This window comes from Apus apus, chromosome 15 (genome assembly GCF_020740795.1).
Source record: "Apus apus isolate bApuApu2 chromosome 15, bApuApu2.pri.cur, whole genome shotgun sequence".
NCBI classification, from domain to species: Eukaryota; Metazoa; Chordata; class Aves; order Apodiformes; family Apodidae; genus Apus; species Apus apus.
Window position 1 is genome coordinate 1,091,623 of NC_067296.1, and position 23,819 is coordinate 1,115,441.

The following is a 23,819-nucleotide window of genomic DNA, read 5'->3' on the forward strand; positions in this document are numbered from 1 at the left end:
GCATTAATACCCACCTCCCTCTTCCAGCTACAAGCAAATACAGGAATAAATCAGACTCCAATAACATTTGAATCCTCCCCACACATTTTTTTACATGGAATTCTGGATAATGACAACAATTACCAAGTGGAAGCTGACATCCTGAAAGGTGCAAAAATGTTCCCTTTGGAGATGAGGATCTTTCACAAGATGCATGCACACATCATCAGGACAGAAACCAGTATGCAGCCAAGCTCTCTTCAGCAAAATGTACCAAGTTCTTCAGGATTAAAAGGTTTCCCCCTCAAACACTACATCACATTCAATTATAAAATCTAAGGGATATTTCTTCACACAGGACTAGCCAACATCATGCTTTACTGATACTTGTAACTCACATTTTATTCGTTTCAAAAGGTAGCTCTACTAATATAAAAGCAGAGTGCAGATTCAGTTGTACTAGCTTTAAAAATTTCTGACATCCTTCCAAGTCTGAGCAATCCTACTGGCAAAGACTGAACATAATTTGGCCCTATTTTTTAGGGTAGTAATGCAATTTAAATTGTCATGACAGTGCTTAAAGCCATGTAGTTTTAGTGCAGGAAAAAACATATCTACATGTTCTCAGTCATTTCCCTCCAACTTTAACAAGCAGACAAGACTTCAACTGTAGCCTAAAGATGCTGAAACATGGGACAAAACCTTACAGAAGAATTAAGTCAATTTTGATTTTAAACTGTGGTGTCAGTTCAGAATAACTATTTTCACAGTGAGACAGCAGATTATAACCTCTATTTCTGGGAGCACAAGCCAGAAGCTTAATTAAGTGATCTTGTCAACACTGGAAAAGATTTAAAAAATGAGCTAAAACACACAAACAGCAACTGCCACCAACCTCAGATGCTGCTCTTGATGGATCTACAGAGATACCAAGTTAATAAACACCTCCTCTGTGCTGAACACACTTATGCCCCTTTTATTAATGCTCTTCTCATCTGCTGCCTTTCCTCAAGTTAGGAGAGACAGAAAGGGACCAACAGGTTTTGAATTTGTCATTGCATTAAGTTAGTGGTCTAGATGGGGAGGAAATAGAACCACTGGGAATGGAAAATGTAAAAGGTTAGAGAGATAAAGGTTTCTGAAATATGGGACTAAATCTTTTCCCTTAGAAAATGGGTAAATGGTCCTAAGGCAATAAGGAGATGTTTTCAAAAAAGGCCATGGAGCTCATCATCCTCCTTTCACAAAGATGGTTAGTAGGAGCCAGAAGGTGGTGTCCAAAAAGGAAGAAAACCAATTAAGAAAAATAGACTGGATGCTAAAATAAGAAGGGAGCTCCTGGACCAGTTACAATTGCATCCTAAAATCGTATCACATGGCACAGAGCTACACTCCATGATTTTTTCCAGGCAAATTTGCTCAGAACTTTAATGAAGCATTCCAACTTCTTTATTTTACTGAGCTGACACTTGAATATCCACCCAATCCAGGCACAGGTCCTTCCTCTTAACTACAGGCTACAGGTTACTGCTCTGGACATGCTTCATGGAAGATACTCCCTGCCCAGGCAGCTGTAGGGAGATTCAAACTAAGCCAAGTCAGAGATTCTGAAGAGCAAACCCCTGCAGAATTGTGCAATAATATTTAAATTGAAGTTTAACTGCAAAGGAAATAACCAAACCCAATGCACATGTATTTAAAGCTGCTTTTTACCTGCCAGACCAAAACGAGGGAAGGAAGGGACCTCTAGAGATCATTTAAGTCCAACTCCCACTAAAGCAGGATCACCTGGAGCACATCCCACAGGGCTGCATCCAGGTGGGTTTTTGATATCTCCAGAGAACAGGACTCCACAACATCCCTGGGAAGCCTGTCCCAGTGCTCTGTCACCCTGCAATTCACTAGTGCTTATGTAGAGAAAACAAAAGGAAGGGACAATGACATTTCATCTGGACTTCCTGGGGCCCAGGCCATACCCTGCAAAGGGAGTCCAGTCTCCCTCTCATGAGAGGGCACCATACATGTATCCTGGGAGGGATGAACCTCCAGCCACAGGCATGGACACTGCCCTGGCTGCTGATGTGAATACCAAAACCAGGCACATGCTCAAGCACAGAGCCCAGGGTCAACACATTCCAGTCAGTTCTCTTAAACGAGTACTAAGCAGGGGCAAAATAAGCACCCTAATGGAGACAAGTGCTAATAATCATAGAACAGTTTGGGTTGGAAGGGATCTTTAAGATCATCCAGTTCCAACCCCCCTGCATGGGCAGGGACATCTCCCACCAGACCAGGCTGCTCCAAGCCCAATCCAACCTGCCCTTGAACACTTTCAGGGATGGGGCAGAAGGACATGGAGCTCTTGGAGCAAGTCTAGAGGAGGCCACAAAGATGCTCATAGAGCTGGAGCATCTCTGCTATGAAGAGAGGCTAAGAGTGTTTGGGTTATTCAGCCTGCAGAAGAGAAGGCTCCAGGGTGACCTTAGAGCACCTTCCAGTGCCAGAAGGGGCTCCAGGAAAGCTGGGGAGGGACTTTTCACAAGGGTGTGTAGTGAGATAACAAGGGATAATGGATTAAAACTGGAAGAGGGGAAATTTAGGTGAGACGCGAGGAGGAAACTCTTCACTGTAAGGGTGCTAAGACACTGGAACAGGTTGCCCAGGGAAGTTGTGGATGCTCAAGAATGACAATATTCTTCTAAATATCCATGCCCTGAGCAAAGTTATATACCTGCAGGAAGAGAGGGCAAGTCTAAATTCAAGTTATTTAGAGCAGACACTTTCTAATTCAAGTTTCCAAGTGTCATATTCCAGTCTGAGTAGGAAATAGGGAAGAAATCTTTTCTTCTTATAAAGTTCTGACAATTACACAGGATTCTCACTCTATCAAGTCAGAGGGAAGTGTCAATCTTGGCATTACAGCTCTGAAAAGCTGAAAATAGGTTCCCCTCATCACAATTCCATAGTGGTATAACACAGTATCTTTGATTTGTATTAAAATTCTGTACTTAAAGAGCTAACTCAGGCATTTCTACATCAACTACAGAAGACCAGACTGTTCCAAACATTTTCCCAAATTCTGCAGGCTAACAGAAGGTGTGGGGAGCATGGCATTTAGTACCTTAAGCAAATCACTTCGCCTAACCTAGCCTCCCAAAATCTTGTTACCAACTCCTTGCTCCTCAAATCCTACTCCTTCAATCCCTGTACTGAATGCAGGTGCTCACCACACTGTCCATCTGTATTTCTCCTCCAGAGAGAACTACCTGCTCTCCTAGACAATTATTTTGTAACATAGCTGAAGTATTTAAAACTTTGCAATACACTCAAAAAGATTCCAAATTAGTTCAACCTAGAAAACCAACCTGAGAAGCAGCCCCAGAAAGCTTACGTGAAAGCTTTCCACAGCCTGTGTCCTGAGCCAGCTGACAATTCCCTGCATTCTGCCATCACAGACTGGAGTTGAGCCAATGCTTGCCAGAAAACTACACTATAGACTCTTATCTTTGTGTTTTTCATTGAGTTACCTCCTCAGAAGGCAGCCAGCCCCCTGTATTCCCAACTGTCAGACTCCTTTTCCTCCTAAACACTCAGATGTTATATGTCTCCTTTTGACCAGTGCCCATCCCTGCACCCTCTCCTGCTAATGCACACAGTGCCTTTTGTCCTGGGCTGTCAGGATCCAACACTAATACAAAGGTATCTATCAAAATGAAGTCAGCACTAAAGAAAAAACCTACCACAGAATGGTTGGGGTTGGAAGGGACCTCCAAAGATCATTGAGTCCAACCACCCTGCCAGAGCAGGACAAAACAAACAAACTAGGGCAGGTCACTCAGAAAGGCATCCAGACAGGTCTAGAAAGTCTCCAGAGAAGGAGACTCCACAACCTCTCTGGGCAGCCTGTCCCAGGGCTCTGTCACCCTCACAGGAAAGAAGTTCTTCCTCATGTTGAGGTGGAACTTCCTGGGCTCCAGTTTGAATCCATTGCCCCTCGTCCTGTCCCAGGGCACAAGTGACAAGAGCTTGTCCCTGCCTTCTTGATGCCCTCATGTATTGATAGACATTCATTAGGCCCCTCCTCAGCCTTCTCCTCTCCAGACTGAACAGCCCCAGGTCTCTCAGCCTTTCCTCTTGAGGCAGGTGTTCCAGTCCCTTCATCATCCTTGTAGCCTCCCTTGGACTCTCTCCAGTAGATCCCTGTCCCTCTGGAACTGGGGAGCCCAGAACTGGACACAATACTCCACCTTCCAGCAGAGTGAATCTCCATAAAATAGCATAGAAAGTCAAAAGAAACTACCCAGTAAACTTGACCTTGAAGACAAAAATCAAACTTAGCTGCATTGGTCCTATTGAATTCTTTAAAAATAAGGCTCCTGATGTTCAGAGTAAAAAAGGCGTTTTCTACTGTCCTGCTGCAGAAGCCAAGAATTCTTCACACCACTGTTTTAACAGTGCATCCCCTCTTCTACTTAATAGATTTTTCTGCCTCCAATCAAACAATAAAGTCCATCAAAAAACGAGCAGCAGCTGTGAGGTAGTTATAGACCAGCTTCTGTCTTTCCTCCTAGTTCCAAACACCAAAAAAGAAAGGCAGTTCCCAGGAACATGCTGGCACCTGTCCCAGTAAGGGGGTCTTGGAAAGTGGGATTCAAACCTCACCAAAATTAGCAACAGAATGCCTGGGAAAGTGAATTCTAAAGCTGCAGATGTGGCAAAAGGTTTGTGTCCCAGAAAAATATTTCTGAAGCCAGTGTCATGCCCTTTCACAAATAAAACAACCTTCTCAAAAGAATGCAATTACTGCCTTGCAATTTGCCATGAGCACAGCTGCCCAACTATCCTGCTGTCCCTTTCAACTGAGGTGCCGTAACACAAGTATAAAGGTATCTAGAGAGGAAGGGTGGGAACCTCCTAAAAATAAAAAGGGGGAAAAATTAAAATAGAAACAATTCATTTTTTGAGACAAGCAACTATGATCTAGGTTCAAGAGCATCACACACTTCAGCTCCTGAATATGCTGCTTCTAAGCCTTAGGGGACCATGCAGCCCACATAAGGAGCAGTGGCAAAATGAATTAAGAGAAAAAAATGCTGAAGAAATTTTTTATTTGGTATGTTTGACTTCACTATTTGAAATTAATAACAACTGGGAGTAACAGCTCAGGGTAGCCATATGAAGAATAGTTTCCTGATAATATACATATGTCTAAAACAAAAATTAAACAATCAGGGCTGTTCCCAAGAATTCCTAATTAAAAGCCAAGAGGCTTTTAACAATAGTTTTAAGTGGGAGAGATCACAGACACTGCTCTGGCAATTCTCTGTAACGTTGGTTTAAAAAGCAAACAAATATGGAGAATGGAGAGAGACCCTTATGCAGATCAGGGACTCTGAATTTACAATCTACAAAAGAAGATGCAAAATGGACCAATAAAGCTCTGCTTCAAAATTAAAGACTTAAGTCATAATGCTTTTTTGTTTATCCTATCTAGGGGCTTGGATGCTTAAGTCAAGGTTCTTGCCAGGGCAGAGAAATGGCAGGACACCACCTTCTTGTGGCAATGTTCTGAACATGCTCAGAATTACAGGGAAGCAATAAAGCCACTGGTTTTCAATATGCATTCTCTAAATCTAGAAAGTGTTCTAAGTTTTAGAAAAATGCAAATCCACAAGTGACAAGCCAACTGCTACCAGCTTGTATAGAATTGCTCCTTTTCCCCCACTTTCCTTTGATTAAAAATAAACTGAAGATTTTTCACAAACTGTATCAGAAAGCAAAGTTTTGCACCTCTATCACAGCAGCTCTCACCCTGACAGGTTATCTTAAATTAAATAAAGTTATTATTTCAGAAGACAACAATGGTTTATCTCATGTACAGAAGGTACCTGTGCACATTTCTGCAATACTTTTTCCACTAACGCCATCCCCCATATTCACTGATGTCTGCATTCACCCTCCACTTCATACCTGAATCATGAAGTCGTTTTCTTCTTTGACTTCGCAAACGCACCGAACAATCTCAAAATCACTTTCTTCAGCTTCTTCATCAGGGTTTGTGGTTACATCCACATCCTGGCTGCAGTCATCATCACTCCAAAGCAAGCTATCCATAGATGACTCACTCAGGGTGTCATCCTCTGCAAAAAAAGTAGTTAGATAAAATCCTAACTAATTACAAGAAGGACAAGTAACTCTGAAGATTTCATCCTGGGTATGCAGATGTACAGTTCTAAAAGCATGAGTTCACTGTGTAATTTAAGGAACATCACCATGTCATGGCATTATGAAAGATTTCATAATCTTATATAAGGATATATTATTGAGATATGTGTATATATTAATGAGAAAGTTCCTACAAATGGAATTTTATATTCTCATTAACAGCTCCTTCAAAATATTCCAACTCAACAGCTTCTGCCATTAAAATTGTAGCCTCACCATACAGTGCCTCAAACCAAAGGCACAAAGTCTCTTTAGACAAGCAAGTTAATAAACAAAACCAGATTTATAAATTCAAACAGGATTCATACTAGTATCTGCAATTTGTACAGAACTGTGGCTTGGTACTTTAAGTGTAAAACTCCCAAAAAGAAATGAGAGTTCTGTCTTAGGAACCATTTGATCTCACAAAGTCATGTCTCCCTTACAGAAACATCCAGAGCTCAACACAGAATTTAATCCTGCTTCAGAAATTGTTCTCATTTGAGGACACATTTCTCAACTCAGGGGCAGGTACTCTTCAAGAATGCTCCCAAGCTACTGAAAGCATTAATGCATCCCTGTGGGTTGAACAAATATGCCATGAAAATCTTTACTGAACAACATGCTAAACTGAGAAGCTTATCTCAATAATATTAGTGTCTACATCTTCTTGGGCATAGAATGGGAGGGGTCAGAGGGAGAAGACAAGGAATTTAATTATTTGGGAAATAGTCTAAAGAACTGGAGAGAAATGCAAGGTAAAAATTTCAGTCACTCTCAACTAGGTTGTCATATCTCACCTATATTGGGTGGAACTAGTTTGACCACTTAGCCCCTACAACAACAGAAGACGACGTAAGTGCAGTAGAAACAAAAGAACCACTCTGTGGTATAAGCTAGATCTTTTGGAGAAACACCTGTTCTCTAATTTGAGGGGCTGAGAACACAAAGCATTAGTTAATTTTCATGTTTAAATGTTTGACTCCACCTCTGAGGTACCACACACTTCCCTGAAAGAAAGTAACAGGTCAGGCACCCTGCACTTCCATTCCTCACAAGTTTAATTATGACACAGGTCTTATTTCTATACTTATATTTTTATTGTTATTACAAGTTCTGTGGATGAAAAAAGCAACAGAGTAGTTGTGAAAAGGGTGAAATAAAACCACTCGCAATAGTTTTCACCTCTTCAATGTCTATGAACTGATGAAAAGAGGTCTGAAAAATTGAAGATGAAGTTAGTAAACTGTGAGTATGTTCTATGCTGGACACGCTCCAAAACCCCAACTGATCAGACTTGCAGAACAGGTTTTAAGACATTATCACCACCTGCACTTCAGTAGTTTTTAATGTTTCCTCTTTTCCCTATATAATGGAACTAACCAAAGTTAATTTTTTACATTTTGCCTAACACCAAACAATGGAACAGTTGTGTAAAAAAATAAAACCAAAGGGTCACCAACAGTGTATCTGTATGATCAGGAGTTTAAGGCGCCTGTACATAACCAGGCTGTCCCATTTCCCTCAAATCAGGGAGCTTTAACAGAAAGCATACAATGTTTGTCTTCCTTTCTTATTGTACCAGCTGGTGACTACAAAGATGGATCAATATTAGAAGTTATGAAGCCTGGAACACAGCAGCCACATTTTTATGAGCTCTGTTTATGAAGTACTATGAAGACACTAATAAATAGATACACAAGAGCTTCTCACTGTTATGAAGCTCAGAAAGTCTTTATAAACATGTATCATACTGTATCTGTACAACTACACATAACCACTGCCAGTGGTCTCTCAAATACAGCACACATACTGTATAAAATTTGCATAGCATCTGTTTTTAACTCTGAGTAAGTTATTATTTGAAGAAACCTTAGGAAATATGAAAAATATAATTACTCAAGCCTGAGTGTTGTTATTATAAAGTTAATAGGGTGCTGCAAAAAGGTGCAAAATGATTGAGTCTGAAATGAGGTCAACACTCTTATAGCTTTTGTGAAGGTAAGCAGCAACATCAAACTCTGGCAAAGGAACTGGGTTCAACTTCTTCAGGCAAGGGAAAGGACACGCAGTCCTGTGCAAGAACAGCCAAATTTGCATCCTAAGAACCAGCTTTTGCACGTATTAGTGCAGTTCTGGTAATTAGTTACATTTACTGGTAATGAGAAAGAAGCAGCAAACCATGAGGAGAGTCACTTACCATGTGGTTTTGATCTCCCTCTGTGCTGTCCGGGATCAGAGCAGTGTAGCACTGTGCTTGGGTGGGCAGATGATTTATTTGAAGATACACATTTTGTGACAACTGACTTTTCAGGAGAAAGCTCCTGCGAAACATCTGTGTTCTCTTCACTGCCAGAGTATTCTGTAAAATTGCAGTAAGAGTTATTTGAAATCTGTGGTCAAGGAAAGTTGACAGAAGCATAACGAGCACCATGCATGCCCAGGGCATGTGTAATTCACTGAGACAGTTCCCACTTCAAGATGCCAGGCATCTAGGACTACACTAGGCTGCTGAAAGATTTGCAAGCTTTCTAGAAGCAAGAAAGTTATTGTCTGGACCAGAAAAATCTAACGCAGCTCAGTCACCCTTCACTGCTGATGTAAGAAAGGCTGAAAAGGCTGGTTACTTCAACCTAACTATTCTTCAGGCCGAGTATGTTTACAAATGCTTTTGCATTACAGGCACTTCCACACCAGCTGTGTCAGCTGGAGACCTCCTCCCACATGCCATATTATTCACACAGGCTTACACAGACACACACCTTAACCTCATAGACTCCTAGTGGACAGAGAGCATCTCTTCTCTTATTTTCCTGGTCTATGTATGGAACAGGATGCATGGGTGGAAAAGCCCCAATTATAACCAAAAATGGACTGTATAAAACAGAGGCTGGCTGCAGTTATAAGCAGAACCCTCCAACCTGTTACCTGAAGAAAACATTCTTTGTTCCTGGACTGAAGAACCACAAGGGCAACATAAAAAAAGTCAAGTAACATTTTAAAACCCAAGGGTACAAACAGTTTCTGGGTTCTGTCTGTGCAATTACTGCCTAAGTTTACAAATTATACTTAGAAACTCACTAAAACGATTTGTTGCAGTACAACTCTGAGTCAGTCTGCTTGTAGTTCTCTCTTCCCCTCTACCCTCTCATGACAGCTTACTCCTCCATGAAAGTGAACTAAAAGATCAGGTATTTTGTCTCAGAAACTCCTCCACCAACTCTAATTTAACAAAAAGTGTGCCAGATCCATTTCTGCATGAAAGATCCTACACATCCATCAATGGCAGAGAAAGTTGCCACTCTTGCTCTGCACATATTTCACTAGAGAAATCTTTCACAATCGGCTGTGACCTTCCAAAGTGAAGAATCCAATCACCAACAACACCTGGGCCTATGTTTGAAGTTCAAAGCACAATGTGGCCCAAGGAAAGCACTCCCAAGCCTCTGTAGATTAAATCAACATAAACGTTCCCACTACAATCCTATTAACGTAGGAGGAACAAACATGTTAAGAGACACAACTGAGGAACACAGCATGAGTTCAGACTTTAAATCAGGCTTTTGGTTCATCTCTCCAGATTTATCCTTTAGGAAAAAAATTCAGGATGTGACAGATTCAACAGAGCCCATTGGCACAGCCTCTGAAATCCCATACTAAGTGAAGATGTGAGAAATAATGAGGTTAACAGCAGAAAAAGAGAAGTCAACAACATTTCCAAACTTGATCATTCCTGCAAGAGCCCCAAAATTAACTCATAACTGAGCACATCTGGTATGTGTGGTACCTGGTAACACATCAAGGGGATCTGCACTCTCTAACTAGGTAAAACTTGCTAGTTCACTTGCTAATGAAAAGCCAGACTTAAAAGACTGAAACATGCATTTTGGAGTTCCATTTATTCTGTGCCACTACAAGCACTATCATAAGCCATCATCCAGCACTAATGATGCACCTCAAGCAGGAAATACATTATCTTGCCAATCACAATTTAACATTAACCACTTAATAAAATCAGAACTAACAGATCAATGAAGAAAGCAGTGTTATATGCAGTGCCCTTAAGAGCAGAACTGGGTAACAGGCAAAACAAAATGATGAAGCTGTTTTCCTCTACAGAAAAAGAAGAGCTTTACCAGGCTTAGTTTTCTTTTTCTTTTTTTTCTTTTTCTTTGACTTGGACCTTCCATAGTCTTTGGATTTTCTTTCTTTGTTCTTCTCATGTTCTTTAACAGCTGAAATTAGACAACATTCCAATTTAATTTTTAAGATATTTTTATATATATATATACACACACACACACCTATTTATTGATTAATTTTATTAAAGACCTCCATAGTTTCTTTGGACAGTCAGTGCCAGTTCTCTGAAAAAAACCAAGAATTTTCAGCAGACGTAATTGGAATGGTCTGGTGTAAGTTCTAATTTGAATGTCCTACAACAAAATTACAGTAGCATGTGGGAGAAATCAACTGTACACCAATGCCCATTCACCACTTAAATGCTTCAGACAGAATTAAAAAAGAAAATGTTACAGGATTTGTTATATCCACCTTCTCAATTATTATGCCTGAACATTTCAGTAGGACTGTGACAGAAGTCTGACAAGAACAAAACTGCAACCCCCCAAAATCCAGTACAGTTCCTCAAATATTTTGTTTTCATTGAAAATGGAGCAATAACTGGTTCAGTTGGCTTTAACTGCTGTTCTCTCACCATCTGTTCTCCATCCTATTTTTATGAGAATAAAAAAAACCGCCTTGATAATTGGTGAATGATTGGGCAATGCCTTTCAATCAAATCTGTCCTCAAAGCACGCTTCCAGCACACCCTGCTCCAAGGACAACTGCACAAACCCTTGCTTTCCGTATGCTAGAATTTGTTTACAACTGAAGTCTTTCAGATTCAGGTCTCTGCAGCAGAATTTCTAGATAGTTATACAGTTCCTTAAGTAAGTTGTCATGCTTCAGCTGAGACTATACAGGTGCAACCATAAAATCTACTACAGAAGGGTTCTTTGCATCTGAAAAGGGCTCTGCTCTCAGAGTGCTCAAGCTGACCATGTTACTCACCAGCGCATCCCAAAACTTATTTCAATTTCTGTTATTACCAGAAAAAGCAGCTAAAGATGCTCTATACTTTAAGGAATCTTTTCCTACAAAAGACATTTAAGAACCCTGGCTGGTCTGTAACCACTCATGAAGCAAACCAGCAGTACCAGTGTATGATGTTAACCCTTACCTACATGCCAGCAGCAGACTCCCCGGTTCACCATCCAACACTCCATATTTACAGAACAACTTGCTCTGAGAAACAGGAAGTCTCAGTCATGTGTTACCAGCTGTGATGGGCACGCAGGAGACATGCTCCCTAGCTCCTGCTCCTCAGAGTTTTCAGCTCTGTATATCCCCACCCTCTTAGTCCTTGTCTCCTGCTGCTTTGCCACTTGTGCTCCCCATTTGGCACGTCACTAGTGGTGGCTACTAGAATTGTCTCTGCCAGCAGCCACAGGAGCTGCTGCTGCTGAGGAGAGGTGGCCAGACCAACTACATGTCCTTCAAAGGGAAGATGACTGGCAGAATAAAAGACAAATTTTATCCCCACTCCATTACCATTTAGTGTGTGTGTGTGTGTGTGTGTGTTTGTGTAAAAAACAGGAAAAAGAGGTTTGTATTTAAGTCTCAGCACAGAGCTTCCTACTTGCTTCTTACTTTCCTTGTCCTCATCTCCTAGTCCTCCAGTGCTCAGGATCCCTTGGGTGTAATTTCCTTCTCCCTGTTCATACACAGGGATGCAAGTAAGTTCTGCCATCTTAGTCTTCCATAAGGGCAAAGAGAGAATAATTGAATCCAACACAGGAAAAATTTGCATCTTTTCACTTGGGAATTGAAATTTGCATGGTCAGATTTTTTGATTTATCTTAAAATATCTGAGAGCACAGAGTATGCTACTTCAGTCACTGTCAACATATCCATGATAAGTATGACAAAAAATTGTCACTTTGTTCCAAATGTTTTCCCCCTGAGCTTGCCAGCATGTCTTTTGAAAATCTGCAAACCAAGTCTTAAAAAAAATATATCTGCAAAGAATATTATAAAAGTGACCTTTCAGAAGGGTATAAAAACCCCTTCTACTGCTGAGTCCTTTTATCTTAAATGGTTTCTTGCAAGCTCTCTGAATTCTAACAAACTTTCACTGAAGAAAGACCAGGCAGGGAGGCTACCCAGGTTAGGAGCATCCTCATATTCACCTGATCAAAGACAAACTGCCTTAGATAATCCTAGAAATCAATCACACAAGAAACACAGTTTTAAAAAGGAGTTCTTGGCAAAAATATTAAAAATACCTAAGCCCTCTTGATTTCCTTGAGTGGCACAGAGGCTAATCAAGGACCAGGATAAGTACTCAGTCACATCCTCCACCACCACTGTGAAAGCTTATTCTAATCTCTGTGTGCCACACTCTCAAACTAGAGACGTCCCCCTGAGGCAGCCCAGTGAAGAGCCACTCAGACCTTCCTGCAAGGGAAGGCAGCAAAGGATGTCCAAGAATAAACAGAGGTGGTAAGTACTGACCAGCAAAACAACACAGGGACAGGCAAGTAAGGTGATCTTCTGAAGACTACCTTCAGAACAAAGATCATCTGTTACAGGTAGAATAGACTAAGAACAGATATTTTTGTTTTCCTCATCACCGTGACTCAAATTCTGACCACTTATCTGAAGGAAAAGTGCTGATGACAAATCTGGAAGTGTGTTGGAAATTATTTATATAGTGTTTATGGGTGTATATATATGTAATTACATTTATATTCTTTTTGTGTGTGTGTACCTATATATTCCCACCTCCTGTATGGCTGTTACCCACCTATACTATAGTAGATTCCAGTATAAACAGGGTTTACACTATACCAGTGAACAGCCAAAGCCATGAAGCTGTTCAGAGATGTTTAGCAGCAAGGAATCTTGACTACCAGAAGTAGTTAAATGTTTTTACAAAATAAAACTACAAAAGAACAAACTAGGTCGTCTTTCCCCTCCCTTTTTTTTCTTTAAGTTTAGGTATCTCAACCAGTTCTGGATTACTTAAAATATTAAATGCTTCGGACAAACAAGAGTTTAAGAGAATTAAAACACATCTATCATACAAGCAAGAATCTTTTCATGCCCTTAAATACTTCAGCACTTTTTACATCTTAGAAATAATTACACACTGCGAAGATTAAAACTGCAATGCATATAGCAAGAAAAGTGACAGATTTCCCTACAGACATTCATTCTTCACTTGAAACTACTGCAGAGAAGCAGTGAACAAACACTGCTCACGTTTCACACTGTGCATTTGTTAAAAAAATAAACTCTTTAAAAGAAGGCATACAGAAATCTTTCTGTCAGTATTATCAGTTCCTTACAACGTTAAAACTTTTCCAAGACCTTTCCACATTTAACTTTTTCACTTTGAACTCAAGAGCCATACCATTTTCAACTCTTTCTTTTGCTTGAGGCTTCCGCAGCGATCGCGCTATGTGGTTCTTGCTTTGTTCTCTAACCGAATGTCCGCGACTATTTAATGCACTTACAGGAGTTGAAGTTCTTCTCTTTTCTATTTTTTCACCTCTATAAGGGGTACTCCTTAGGGCTATGTGTAGAGGAGCATCTACAAAGAGAATAAAGATGAAGTCCAAGCTTTAAATACTTTTAAAATGTAAGTCTCCTTCACTAACAGCAGCTCTCAAAGTTCCTGGGGAGCATTTCTGATCAGGCCCACTGGCCAACTCATGGTGCTAACAGCTTGACCATGGAAAAGCTTTTAAACAGAAGCTGATACAAAGGCTAAAATCTGCAAAGCTTTTGTTGGTTTGGTGTTTGTTTTGGTGGTTTTTTTTTCAAAAAGAAACACTGGATGCAAATGCATTCCCTACAGCTCTGCTCCTCCAGAAATCATGTGAATTTGAAGAAAGATGGAAGGAGGAACAGTTCACTTTGGCATACACTGGTCAGGTAACTTCAATTATTATTTTAAGAGAAAAGAAAGGAGGCCCTATTGATTTAACCACAGCCTGTTCTGAAGAGCACACTTTGCCATGAGGCACACAGAGCTGGCATAGAAGAGCTCTGCACATTAAAGGAGTGGCAGTTTTTAAATACATACCACTCAAACAACAGTGTTGAAGTTAGAGCAAGATGCAAGAATTCAGGATCCCTACCTGAAATTCAGAAAAATCACAAGATACAGGCACAGCTACATCTCCATTTCCATTTACTATCTAAAGTCAAATAGTTCTCATCTTCCTAACTACAGATTGCAACTCCTACTGACAGACTCCTGGGCACAGAAAAAAAGAAGTGAAGCTGATAAAAGCTGAGGCTGCATGGCATGTAGGACAGCCAGCCTAATGAGACAAGTACACTGACATTTTAGAGTGTGACATCAAGTATCTTGGCCCAGGAGACCCAGCAGCCAAGGTGACAACTTAAAGACCTTCATCAAGAATGTCCAACTCTACCATCATAAGCATCTCAGAAGTGTAGTGGATACAGAAGACAGCTTCTTGCTTGAAGACTTACATGCCAGATGGATTTTCACTTGACACCTCTAAGTAAGTAACTGTGAGGAGTACTTGGAAATGACAAAAAAGAGGAAAGAGTCCAAGAGGCCATACTAAAGAGAAGAAGTGGGATCATGTACTCTGCCCTGACCAAGACTTCAGTTGAAGGCACATTAAGACCTATCATCATGGAACTTTCAGAATCAAGATCTCTTCCAGCACAAAGAACCTCCAAGATCCAGAAATGTGAAGGCCATCAGATGACTTTTTTCCCTGATCCTCTCACTCTGAAGTTGCATTAAAGTTTGAAGGGGTAAAAAGCAGGGAGCTATTTGTAACTATTTCTGTAACCAAATGGTTACCTCCTAACTCACCTGCCATAGAGCTTTAGAGCAGCCACATGAAAAGACCAAACCTCAAATTTCCACAGAGGACTATCTTATAAAGGTACTTTTTGTCCAGTCAGGCAACTCACTGTTGCCATTCCCTAGGTGCTTACTTACCTGAAGAGCTGCAAGACTGTAGAAAGTAGCATGTTTTGTCCACAAAGAATTATCAAAACCAGAACAACTGTTTGATAAGATACTGCAGCATGTGTATAGCCTTCCACTTTCAATAGGACTAACCTTTCTTGCAGGAATAAGTATAAAGAGGGCAGGTTTTGTTGCTTTTTTAGATACAGGTCTATTTTTGTAGAACTTCTACCAATTTGCTTATGTGAGGACTTCCATGATTAGAACAGCCTGAATATCATCAGCTCAGACAGGCAAAACTTTGTTTCCATTGTATGTGGGTAGCTGAAAAATAAGGTACTTCATAACCTGTTTGGGAACACCAGTGTTCAAACAAACTTCCTGAAACACACACTGTTTGTAGCAACAGAGGGTGACAAGTCATGTAAACAAGCCTTTCTTGAGGTCTCCTGATTGTCTAAAGTTCTGCATTAAGTTCCAAAAATATTTCCAGAACACCATCTCAGGGAACCACAAAATTAGCATAGAAAAAGCAATACAAACCAGGAAACCTTCATTCAGGACTCCTAACTTCTCCCTCTCCAAACAGCTTGACTTTGTTTCATCAACTAACCTTCAAAGAACCCCATGGCCACCTTGATCATACCAGTCTTTCCAAGATCACAGTGCATCTGGGCTTCCTGTGGGCCAAGATCTGCACACACAGGCTCTTGGTGGAACAAAAACGTATTTCACAGCCATCAGGTTTTTTAGCTTTGCAATACCGAGGTTGAAGGAGATTTTTGCAAGAATATGTTGCGTTTTTCATGACACAGAAAGGTTAATACATTTCTTTCTATTTTTCAGCTACCAGTAACCTGGGTGAGTTCAAGTGTACTATTTCATACAGTGGACATAATTTTCTTCAATAGTGGACAAAATTATCAACAAATATATGAAGCTTTGAAACATCTTTTGTTCTATTGACAGAAAAGTTTATAGAGAGTCTATGAGATCTTCGAGCACTCTGAAATCTATTTTATGAGTTGAGACTAAATTTGAGAAGATGAAAGTTATCCCAAACTTTTGGGAAAGTAAGCATTACAACTTGTGCAATGAAGACCTAAGCTTGTAAACCTTCCACATTTAGTGTCCTGTTTCTTCTCCATGCAACATTTTCAAACATAATTCAGATAGGCCAGTTTATAAAACTACCTCCAAAACAACGAAGAACAATTACTTACAGTAACAACCAGGACCAAGAACTTGTATTTGTGTTTTTAAGACTTTCTGCCTCAGCTGCACCTGCATAGTGTGCCACCTCCTTTCACCCTCCTGACTCCCTGAGCCACCCTTCAGTCTCCAGAAGGCCTCCTCCTCCCAATCACTCTGGATGTGCAGTTTCAAGAAAGGCAAACACAGAGCACACAATATATCTTATCTCCATGGAGAACACCTTCCACTTTGGTCAGTGCTGTAACTAACTTCTCTTGCCAGCCATTATCCCTGTAAGCCCTCTACTGAGGCTACCAGGCAACAAGAGGATGCACTGTGAGTCTGTAGCAAACAGCAGGACTATGCTCAGAAAGACTCCAACTGGGAAGTGCACTGGAGACTCCATTTCATCTCCTAAACCTGTCTATGCAGGTCCTATAAAAACATCTGTACTTGTCTTAGAGATGTCCTGAAGTAAGACACAGGTGGCACCTAAGACAACTTCCACATGTTTCTGATGATGCCCAACTCAAACAAAAATCAAAATAGGTACCAGTACCCTTTGATACCTACCTCTATGATTCAGAACGTCATTAATCATCATTAGGATTATGTAATTCTTTACAAATAGACCACAAAAACCCTACTGACATCCAGGACAGTGATAGTTTCACTGTTCCAGTGCACATGTTGATATTCCAATTAAAAACCAGTAGATGAATTTCTCACTCAAATGATGCCAGATACCACAGCAACAGGAGATACGTTCATAAAAACTGGAGATGAAGAGGCTTGCTGATTAACTGCCCACTCTTCTATAGAGCTCTTTCAGGCCTCTCTTCTCAAAGCCTAAGAGAATTATTCTCTTTCATTAAAAAGAGATGATCCAGAAGCAGTGAAGGATCTTCAAAACAAATACAGAGCTGAGATATGAAACCATCTCAACCTTGCAGAAATCACAAGGACAGAGCCTGAAGAGAACTTACATCTAAGAATGTCAAGACTCTGTGACAAAGCAATAGCTTTCTGCCTGACCCAACACAGACAAACCTCAGTCAAGAAGATGGTTCGGCCTTCACAGGAAGCAGAGACTGAATTCCCAAGTGGTATGAATTAGATGATGTTCACCATTCACAGCTGTGAGATCATGTGCTGAAAATATCCACCAATACTTTCAAGAACTGCAAGACCACACATCATCTGGGCTCACAGGCGGAGTATTTCACACGGCCTCCCTCCACAAACTAAAGGCAGCATCTCAAGCCACAAAGCCAGAGATTCTGCAGAACACAGAGGGTGTTAATGCAGATCTCCACTAGTTCAGTAAGGTTTGTAGATCACCCATCCACATTCCCCTACCTAGCAAAGAGGCATCCATCAGGCAACACTGACAGGAAACCCCCCCAAAAGGATCTCCCAGAAAACACGGCCACATGCCAGAGGTTCACATGGTAACTGTTACCAGTTGACAATGGGATGCCTTACACATTCAAGCTGTCAAAGCAAGTTTGCCAACCTGTTCCCTGTCAACTTGCCCTCTGTGTACACAAGGCTTGGACCTCACCAGCAACATAAACAAAGATGAGACCCCTTTACTCTTTTACATGTATTCCTGGAATTCAGACACTCACGCATTAAAATGACATGTTCTAACTACCCTTGAGTAATGTAAAAAGGAAATTTTCTTATGAACTCGCATATAAAAATTTAAAACTGACAAAATGCATGGGTCTCTTTTGAAGTACCTGCTATGGACTTCTCAGTAGGGACAGATTTTGTGCAGTCCCTGAACTACAAGTTGCAGGTCCATTGCTTGCTTTTCTCCCATATGGCAAGGAGAACAGCAGAGCCACGACTAGAAGCAGCACCCACATACCAGACCTACAGCCCAACACTGCACAGCACTCCTGAAGTCTCAAAACCAGATTTAACTTCACTCCTCAGAAGAACTGAACAAACTGGGACTCTAAGGGTATCAACTGATGAAGTCCCTGCCAGTACAAGAGTTGTCCTGAGGACAGTCTCAAATCAGACAGCACTACTAAGTAGGTATTAAGAGAATTAGGGTTAGAATTTCCAAACAAATCTTCAGTATAGCTCATTGTCCAGGTGGAGAGCAGTGACAAGTGGTGTCCCTCAGCGGTCAGTACTGACCAGTCCTGTTTAATACCTTCATCAATGACACTGACAGTTGGATCAAAGGCACCTTCAGTATGTCTGCAGGTGACACCAAGGTGAGTAGTGTGGTTGAAATGCCTGAGGGACAGGATGCCACTCAGAGGGACCTGGACAAGCTCGAGAAGTGTGCTCATGTGAACATCCCAAGGTTCAGCAAGGCCAAGTGCAAGGTCCTGCACCTGGGTTGGGACAACCCACTTTTATCAATGCAGGCTGGGGAATGAGGGATTGAGGACAGCCCTGCAGAGAAGGACCTGGGGGGTGAAAAGCCTGACATGAGCTGGCAACCTGCACTCGCAACAGGAAAAACCAACCATGTCCTGGGCTGCATCAAAAGCAGTGTGACCTTCAGGGCAAGGGAGGAGACACTCTCCCTCTACAGCACTCTGGTGAGACCCCACCTGCAGTGCTGCATCCAGCTCTGGGCTCTCAGCACAAGACAGACATGGACCTGTCAAAGTGGGTCCAGAGGAAGTAATAAAAATGGTCAGAGGACTTTCCTATGGGGAAAGGTGGAAAGAGCTGGGCTGCTTATTCTGGAGAAGAGAAAGCTCCAGGGACACCATACTGGTGCCTTTCAATATTTAAAGGGAGCCTATAAGTAAGATGAGGACAAACTTTTTAGCAGGGCTTGTGGCAATAGGCCAAGGTGTGATGGTTTTAAACCATAAGTAAGAGGTAGATTTAGACTAGATAGAAGGAAGAAATTATTTACAATGAGACTGGTGAAACACTGGTCAAGGTTGCCCAGAGAGGTGGTAGATGCCCCATTCCTGGAAATATTCCAGCTCAGGTTGGACAGGGCTCTGAACAACCTGGTCTAGTTGGAAGACGTCCCTGCTCACTGCAGGGAGATTGGACTAAATGGCTTTAAAGGTCCTTTCCCCCCCAAACTGTTCTATGATTCTGCAAGTATAGAGCCTACCCATGGTCTAAGGTGAGGAGCATCAGCTGTGCAAGAGCTGAAGCCTGGCACAGGCTTTCAGATTTCAAAAATCTTGTTCAACAAAAGGGCATGAACTGAATTTTGTCAAACCTCCAAATGAAAAGATTTTACTAAAAAATGAAAGCTACCAATTCAGAAAGATTCAAATCAAGACAGACACTTCAGATGTTCCAATTATGAGTAGCAGGTACAAAGAATGAAATAAAGCTATGTCATGCCTTCTGTCCTTGGAGCAGTCTAGGTCAGAAAACAACCAACTTCCTTAAAAATAACCTTTTGCAGGCACTTCATGTAAAATAACATGGACAGACATATCTGAAAGGGAAAACTGGCACCTCCAGAGGAAGTTTAGTGTTTGTAGGGCACAAGTATGGGATGAGATACTTCAATGGTAAACCAAAGGATTGTGCAGGGAAAGAGAAGGGACCACAGAAAATAAGTCTATCTTAAGGTTAATGCATATGGAACACAGAATGTCGTTCTGCTCCTTTTTTTATTACATCACTCAACAAGTAACTAGCTTCCAAAAATTGTACCAGATACTACACCACATTCAATTTCCAAGTGATGAATGTGGTAGAACTTTTCCATCTGAATCATCAAAAACTTAAGAGACTTTGAGAAACTATCTGCAGCTTATGCTCCAAAAGCTCATTTTAAGCTTATGCATCCACTTACTTTTGTGCAGATCTTGCTTGTCCTCTTTGACAGAATGGCTACAGGTAGCTCTACAATGCCCCTCCAGAGGGGCAACACAACCCAAGAGCTGAGGGCTGAAATACCTGCACCTCCTCTATTCCAGGGGGACACAAAATCAATCATCTTATTGTCTAGAAGGACAATTCTTTCAGTGAAGACCAAATAGCAGGAACACTCATGGAGTTAAGTATTATGACATGGGGGGATGATCCCACAATACCTCCCAATAAATTAAAGAGAAGAGGTATTGCATGACTGCATCCAGTAGCCATTGAAGTCTGTGCCATTCTGTTCAGAGTAGTAAGGCTTATCTACAAGTTTGGCAATGGTAGTTCTCCCCTTCTGGTCCATGAAGTGGAAGTGCCACTACAGAATTTAGAGAGGTACCTGTAGAAGTTGCCACTGCAAAGGTATCATTCCTAGTGAAAAGGCAGAGACAGAACAAATGGGTTCCACATTAACCTTTCCACCTAATTAAAATTCTGAAGCCAATGACAAGTGGCACAATTTACATTTCAGATGTTGGAACTTCAGTCTCCACTTCAGTGCAGAGGAATGATACTTAAATGGTTCCTTCTAGATGCCACAACACAGTCATTGAAGGCCACCTACATCCATCTTATTTTCTGTTGTGTTGAAGTTCTAAATGTTAAGCACCACAACGAAGAGGTTTTCCTACTGCTCTGAATAGTGCATAGTTTCCTAGAACTTTAGAAAGAATCAGAATTTTCATTTTAAATCTAGCCAACTGTTCAACCCACTAATTATTTACTTATAATTTAATGTGTGACCCAGAACTCCAAAATTAAACTTGTGAGATAAGTATTGAAGCGTAGTAAAGCTTCTAAAGCAAAAAGTGTCTCCAAGCTTATGGAATAACAAGACTTTAGAAATCAGGAGTCTTACCTGTTAGAAATAGCCACCTTTTCTGAAAGCACTAAAACCTATTTAATAGGGTGAAGCATAAGAAAAGGAAATTTTTGCCAAAGGTAAAATGATTCAAATATATTCACTTTAAACAGAATTTTTGGTCACAATAGGATGGTAAAGATGAAAAGTAAACCCACCATGTACCATACTTCATGATGTACTCAAAAGCCTTCACTCTCACTAAGCAGTACATCCTAAAAAGCCTTTTAAAAATTGGACCTAGAAGTGTTCAGTAGATGAGGAGAAAGTCTTGCTCAGCAGGTTGTCTTCCTCTATATGCCACTAAGAACAGAAGAGATGCTTGCAAAAAGCTCAGACCTCCAAATGGAGCAGTACGAGCTCATAAGCCCCATTAAGTCTGCTGTAGAATGTGAGGTGCCCCCACAGCAAAAATCAGAAGAGAATTAGAAGATGAGATTAAGTTAAAAACAAAATGACACTTAATATCTGTAAAAGGAAAACTGGCTTCATCCTGGCTCAAACCAGGACAATATCTGACACATAAGTGACATAAAACGTCATTACTTTTCTTTGTCAAGAAAAACCCTACTGTAGCTCCACAACAGCAGGTTTTGACAGTGAAGGTGACCGTGAGAACTTCCTGGTCCACCTTCCACTTGGATGTGCTGTTCCACAGCTGTCAGCACCACCCAGAGGCTCTTTGCACATCATTGAAACAATGAAGGTTCAAAGCACCCATTCACAGGTGGGGAATGAAAGAGACTTAAAACAAACAAATACGGTTACAACTCAACACCACAATGAATTACCTGCCAGTGCAGCCCAGACAATAACATCAAACCAACAGTGCATGTGGGGGAAAGGATGAATGAAAGGGTCAAGATCTTGAGACACCAGTTAGCTTGTTCAGAACAAAGACAGGAAAACAACTTCTAAAACCAAAATAATTATGCAGTTACAAAAAGCAGAGGTTTGTTTATGGAAAAGCACATGAGACAAGAAGCCGATCCCTGTGGAGATCCCTGGGCAGCTGTTAGTAACTGCAAAGTGCTGGTCTCAGTTGTGTTATTCAAGGCAGCTTCACAGAATCACGGAATGGTTTGGGTTGGAAAGGGCCTTAAAAATCAACCAGTTCCAAACCCCCTGCATGGGCAGGGACACCTCCCACCAGACCAGGTTGCTCCAAGCCTCATCGAACCTGCTCTTCAACACGGCCAGGGATGGGGCAGCCAACAGCTTCCCTGGACAACAATGGTGGCTGTTTCACCACCGTGATAGTGAAGAATCTATTCCTAATATCTAGTATCTCCCTTCTTCCTATTTCAAAGCATTATCCCTTGTCCTATCACCACATGCCTTCATAAGAAGTCCCTCTCCAGCTTTCCTGGAGCCCCTTCAGGCACTGGAAGGTGCTCTAAGGTCTCCCTGGAGCCTTCTCTTCTCCAGGCTCAACACCCCAACTCTCCCAGCCTGTCTCCAGAGCAGAGCTGCTCCAGCCCTTGGATCATCTTCAATACCCTTCTCTGGACTCTCTCCAGGAACTTTATGTCCTCCTTATGTTGGGGGATCCAGAGCTGGACAGAGTTCTCTAGGTGAGGTTTCACGAGAGCTGAGTAGAGGGGGACAATCCCCCTCTCCCTGGCCCTGCTGGTCACGCTGCTTTTGATGCAGCCCAGGACACAGTTGGTTTTTGGGCTGCAAAGCATAATACACACAAGGTGGCACTTCCTAACATGTTTAGAGAAAAAAAATCTTCCTCTAGTTAACTAAACCTTACGTCTTTGCATTAAAATTACAGAAGCATTTGGGGAATAGAAGTACATGTAGTAGCAGCATGTTAAGTTACACTTATCTTGTTAGGAACAGGCAGTAGCACCTCAAATGAAAGAATATTTGGTGGATGCATCAGGAAAAGCAGCCATGAAGCAAAGGAAGGCTAGATGTATTCTACTGTAGTGAGATGTAGCTCAGTGAACATCTTGCAAGACTTTGAAATTCTTCATGAAACAGAGTATTAATGAAAGATCAAATGCAAAGAAAAAAACACCAGGGAATTCAGCAGAGAGAAAGCTGGATTTTAGAAACAAGACTTCATCAGAAGACAAAAGCAGTGACAGCTTCTACGGAGCCACAGTACAAAGAGAAGCCAGCCTACAAGAACCACATTCAGATGGGGGTTCAACAGCAGCACTGCAGCTCACAACCAGACCTACATGGCCACTGATGTTATGCAAGACATGAAGAAGAAAGTGCTTCAGAGAGAATGAGACAGTGAAGAAGTTGTCAATGCAATTTTGAAGACTGCAAAGCAGTTATAACTTAAAAATTAACTGCCTTTTTCCTAACCATTATTTTATCCCTTTCCATTACTCACCACCAGTTTTGTGAGGATCTTTTTCAAGTACAGCTGTAGCAGTTGCATTTTTTTTAAATATTAGGACTCCTTTTCCCCACAGGTCCAGCAATGAGAACTGTAAATACCGCATAAACTGGTACTGGATTTCTAGCTAAGTAGACTCTAAGTCAGATCAAGAAATGTAAAGACTAAGTAAGAAACAGCAAACAACTGGAGTTATCCAGACTGTTGCCTGAATACAAAAAAGGACAGAAGCCTTCAAATAGTACTATTTAGATTTTTGTCAAGCCAGGGAAAAAAAAAATACCAGAAACTCAGAACTGTAGTTTTGAAAAAAGAACTGAGATTTA

At 41.2% G+C, this 23,819-nt stretch overlaps 1 protein-coding gene across 8 annotated transcripts in view; it reads right to left on the bottom strand.

The window, feature by feature from the left end:
* The window catches only part of PHF20 (PHD finger protein 20), a 72,366-nt gene that overhangs the window by 11,486 nt on the left and 37,061 nt on the right, over nucleotides 1-23,819 (bottom strand). For 6 of the 8 annotated variants that reach the window (XM_051633471.1, XM_051633470.1, XM_051633466.1 and 3 more), the window contains 4 exons: nucleotides 13,661-13,840; nucleotides 10,320-10,418; nucleotides 8,384-8,545; nucleotides 5,950-6,119 (listed from right to left, as the gene is read on the bottom strand). In XM_051633471.1, the coding sequence (XP_051489431.1) occupies nucleotides 5,950-6,119; nucleotides 8,384-8,545; nucleotides 10,320-10,418; nucleotides 13,661-13,840 (611 nt within the window). The remainder of the gene's footprint in view (nucleotides 1-5,949; nucleotides 6,120-8,383; nucleotides 8,546-10,319; nucleotides 10,419-13,660; nucleotides 13,841-23,819) is intronic. The other 2 variants (XM_051633474.1, XM_051633472.1) reach the window with 1 other exon arrangement.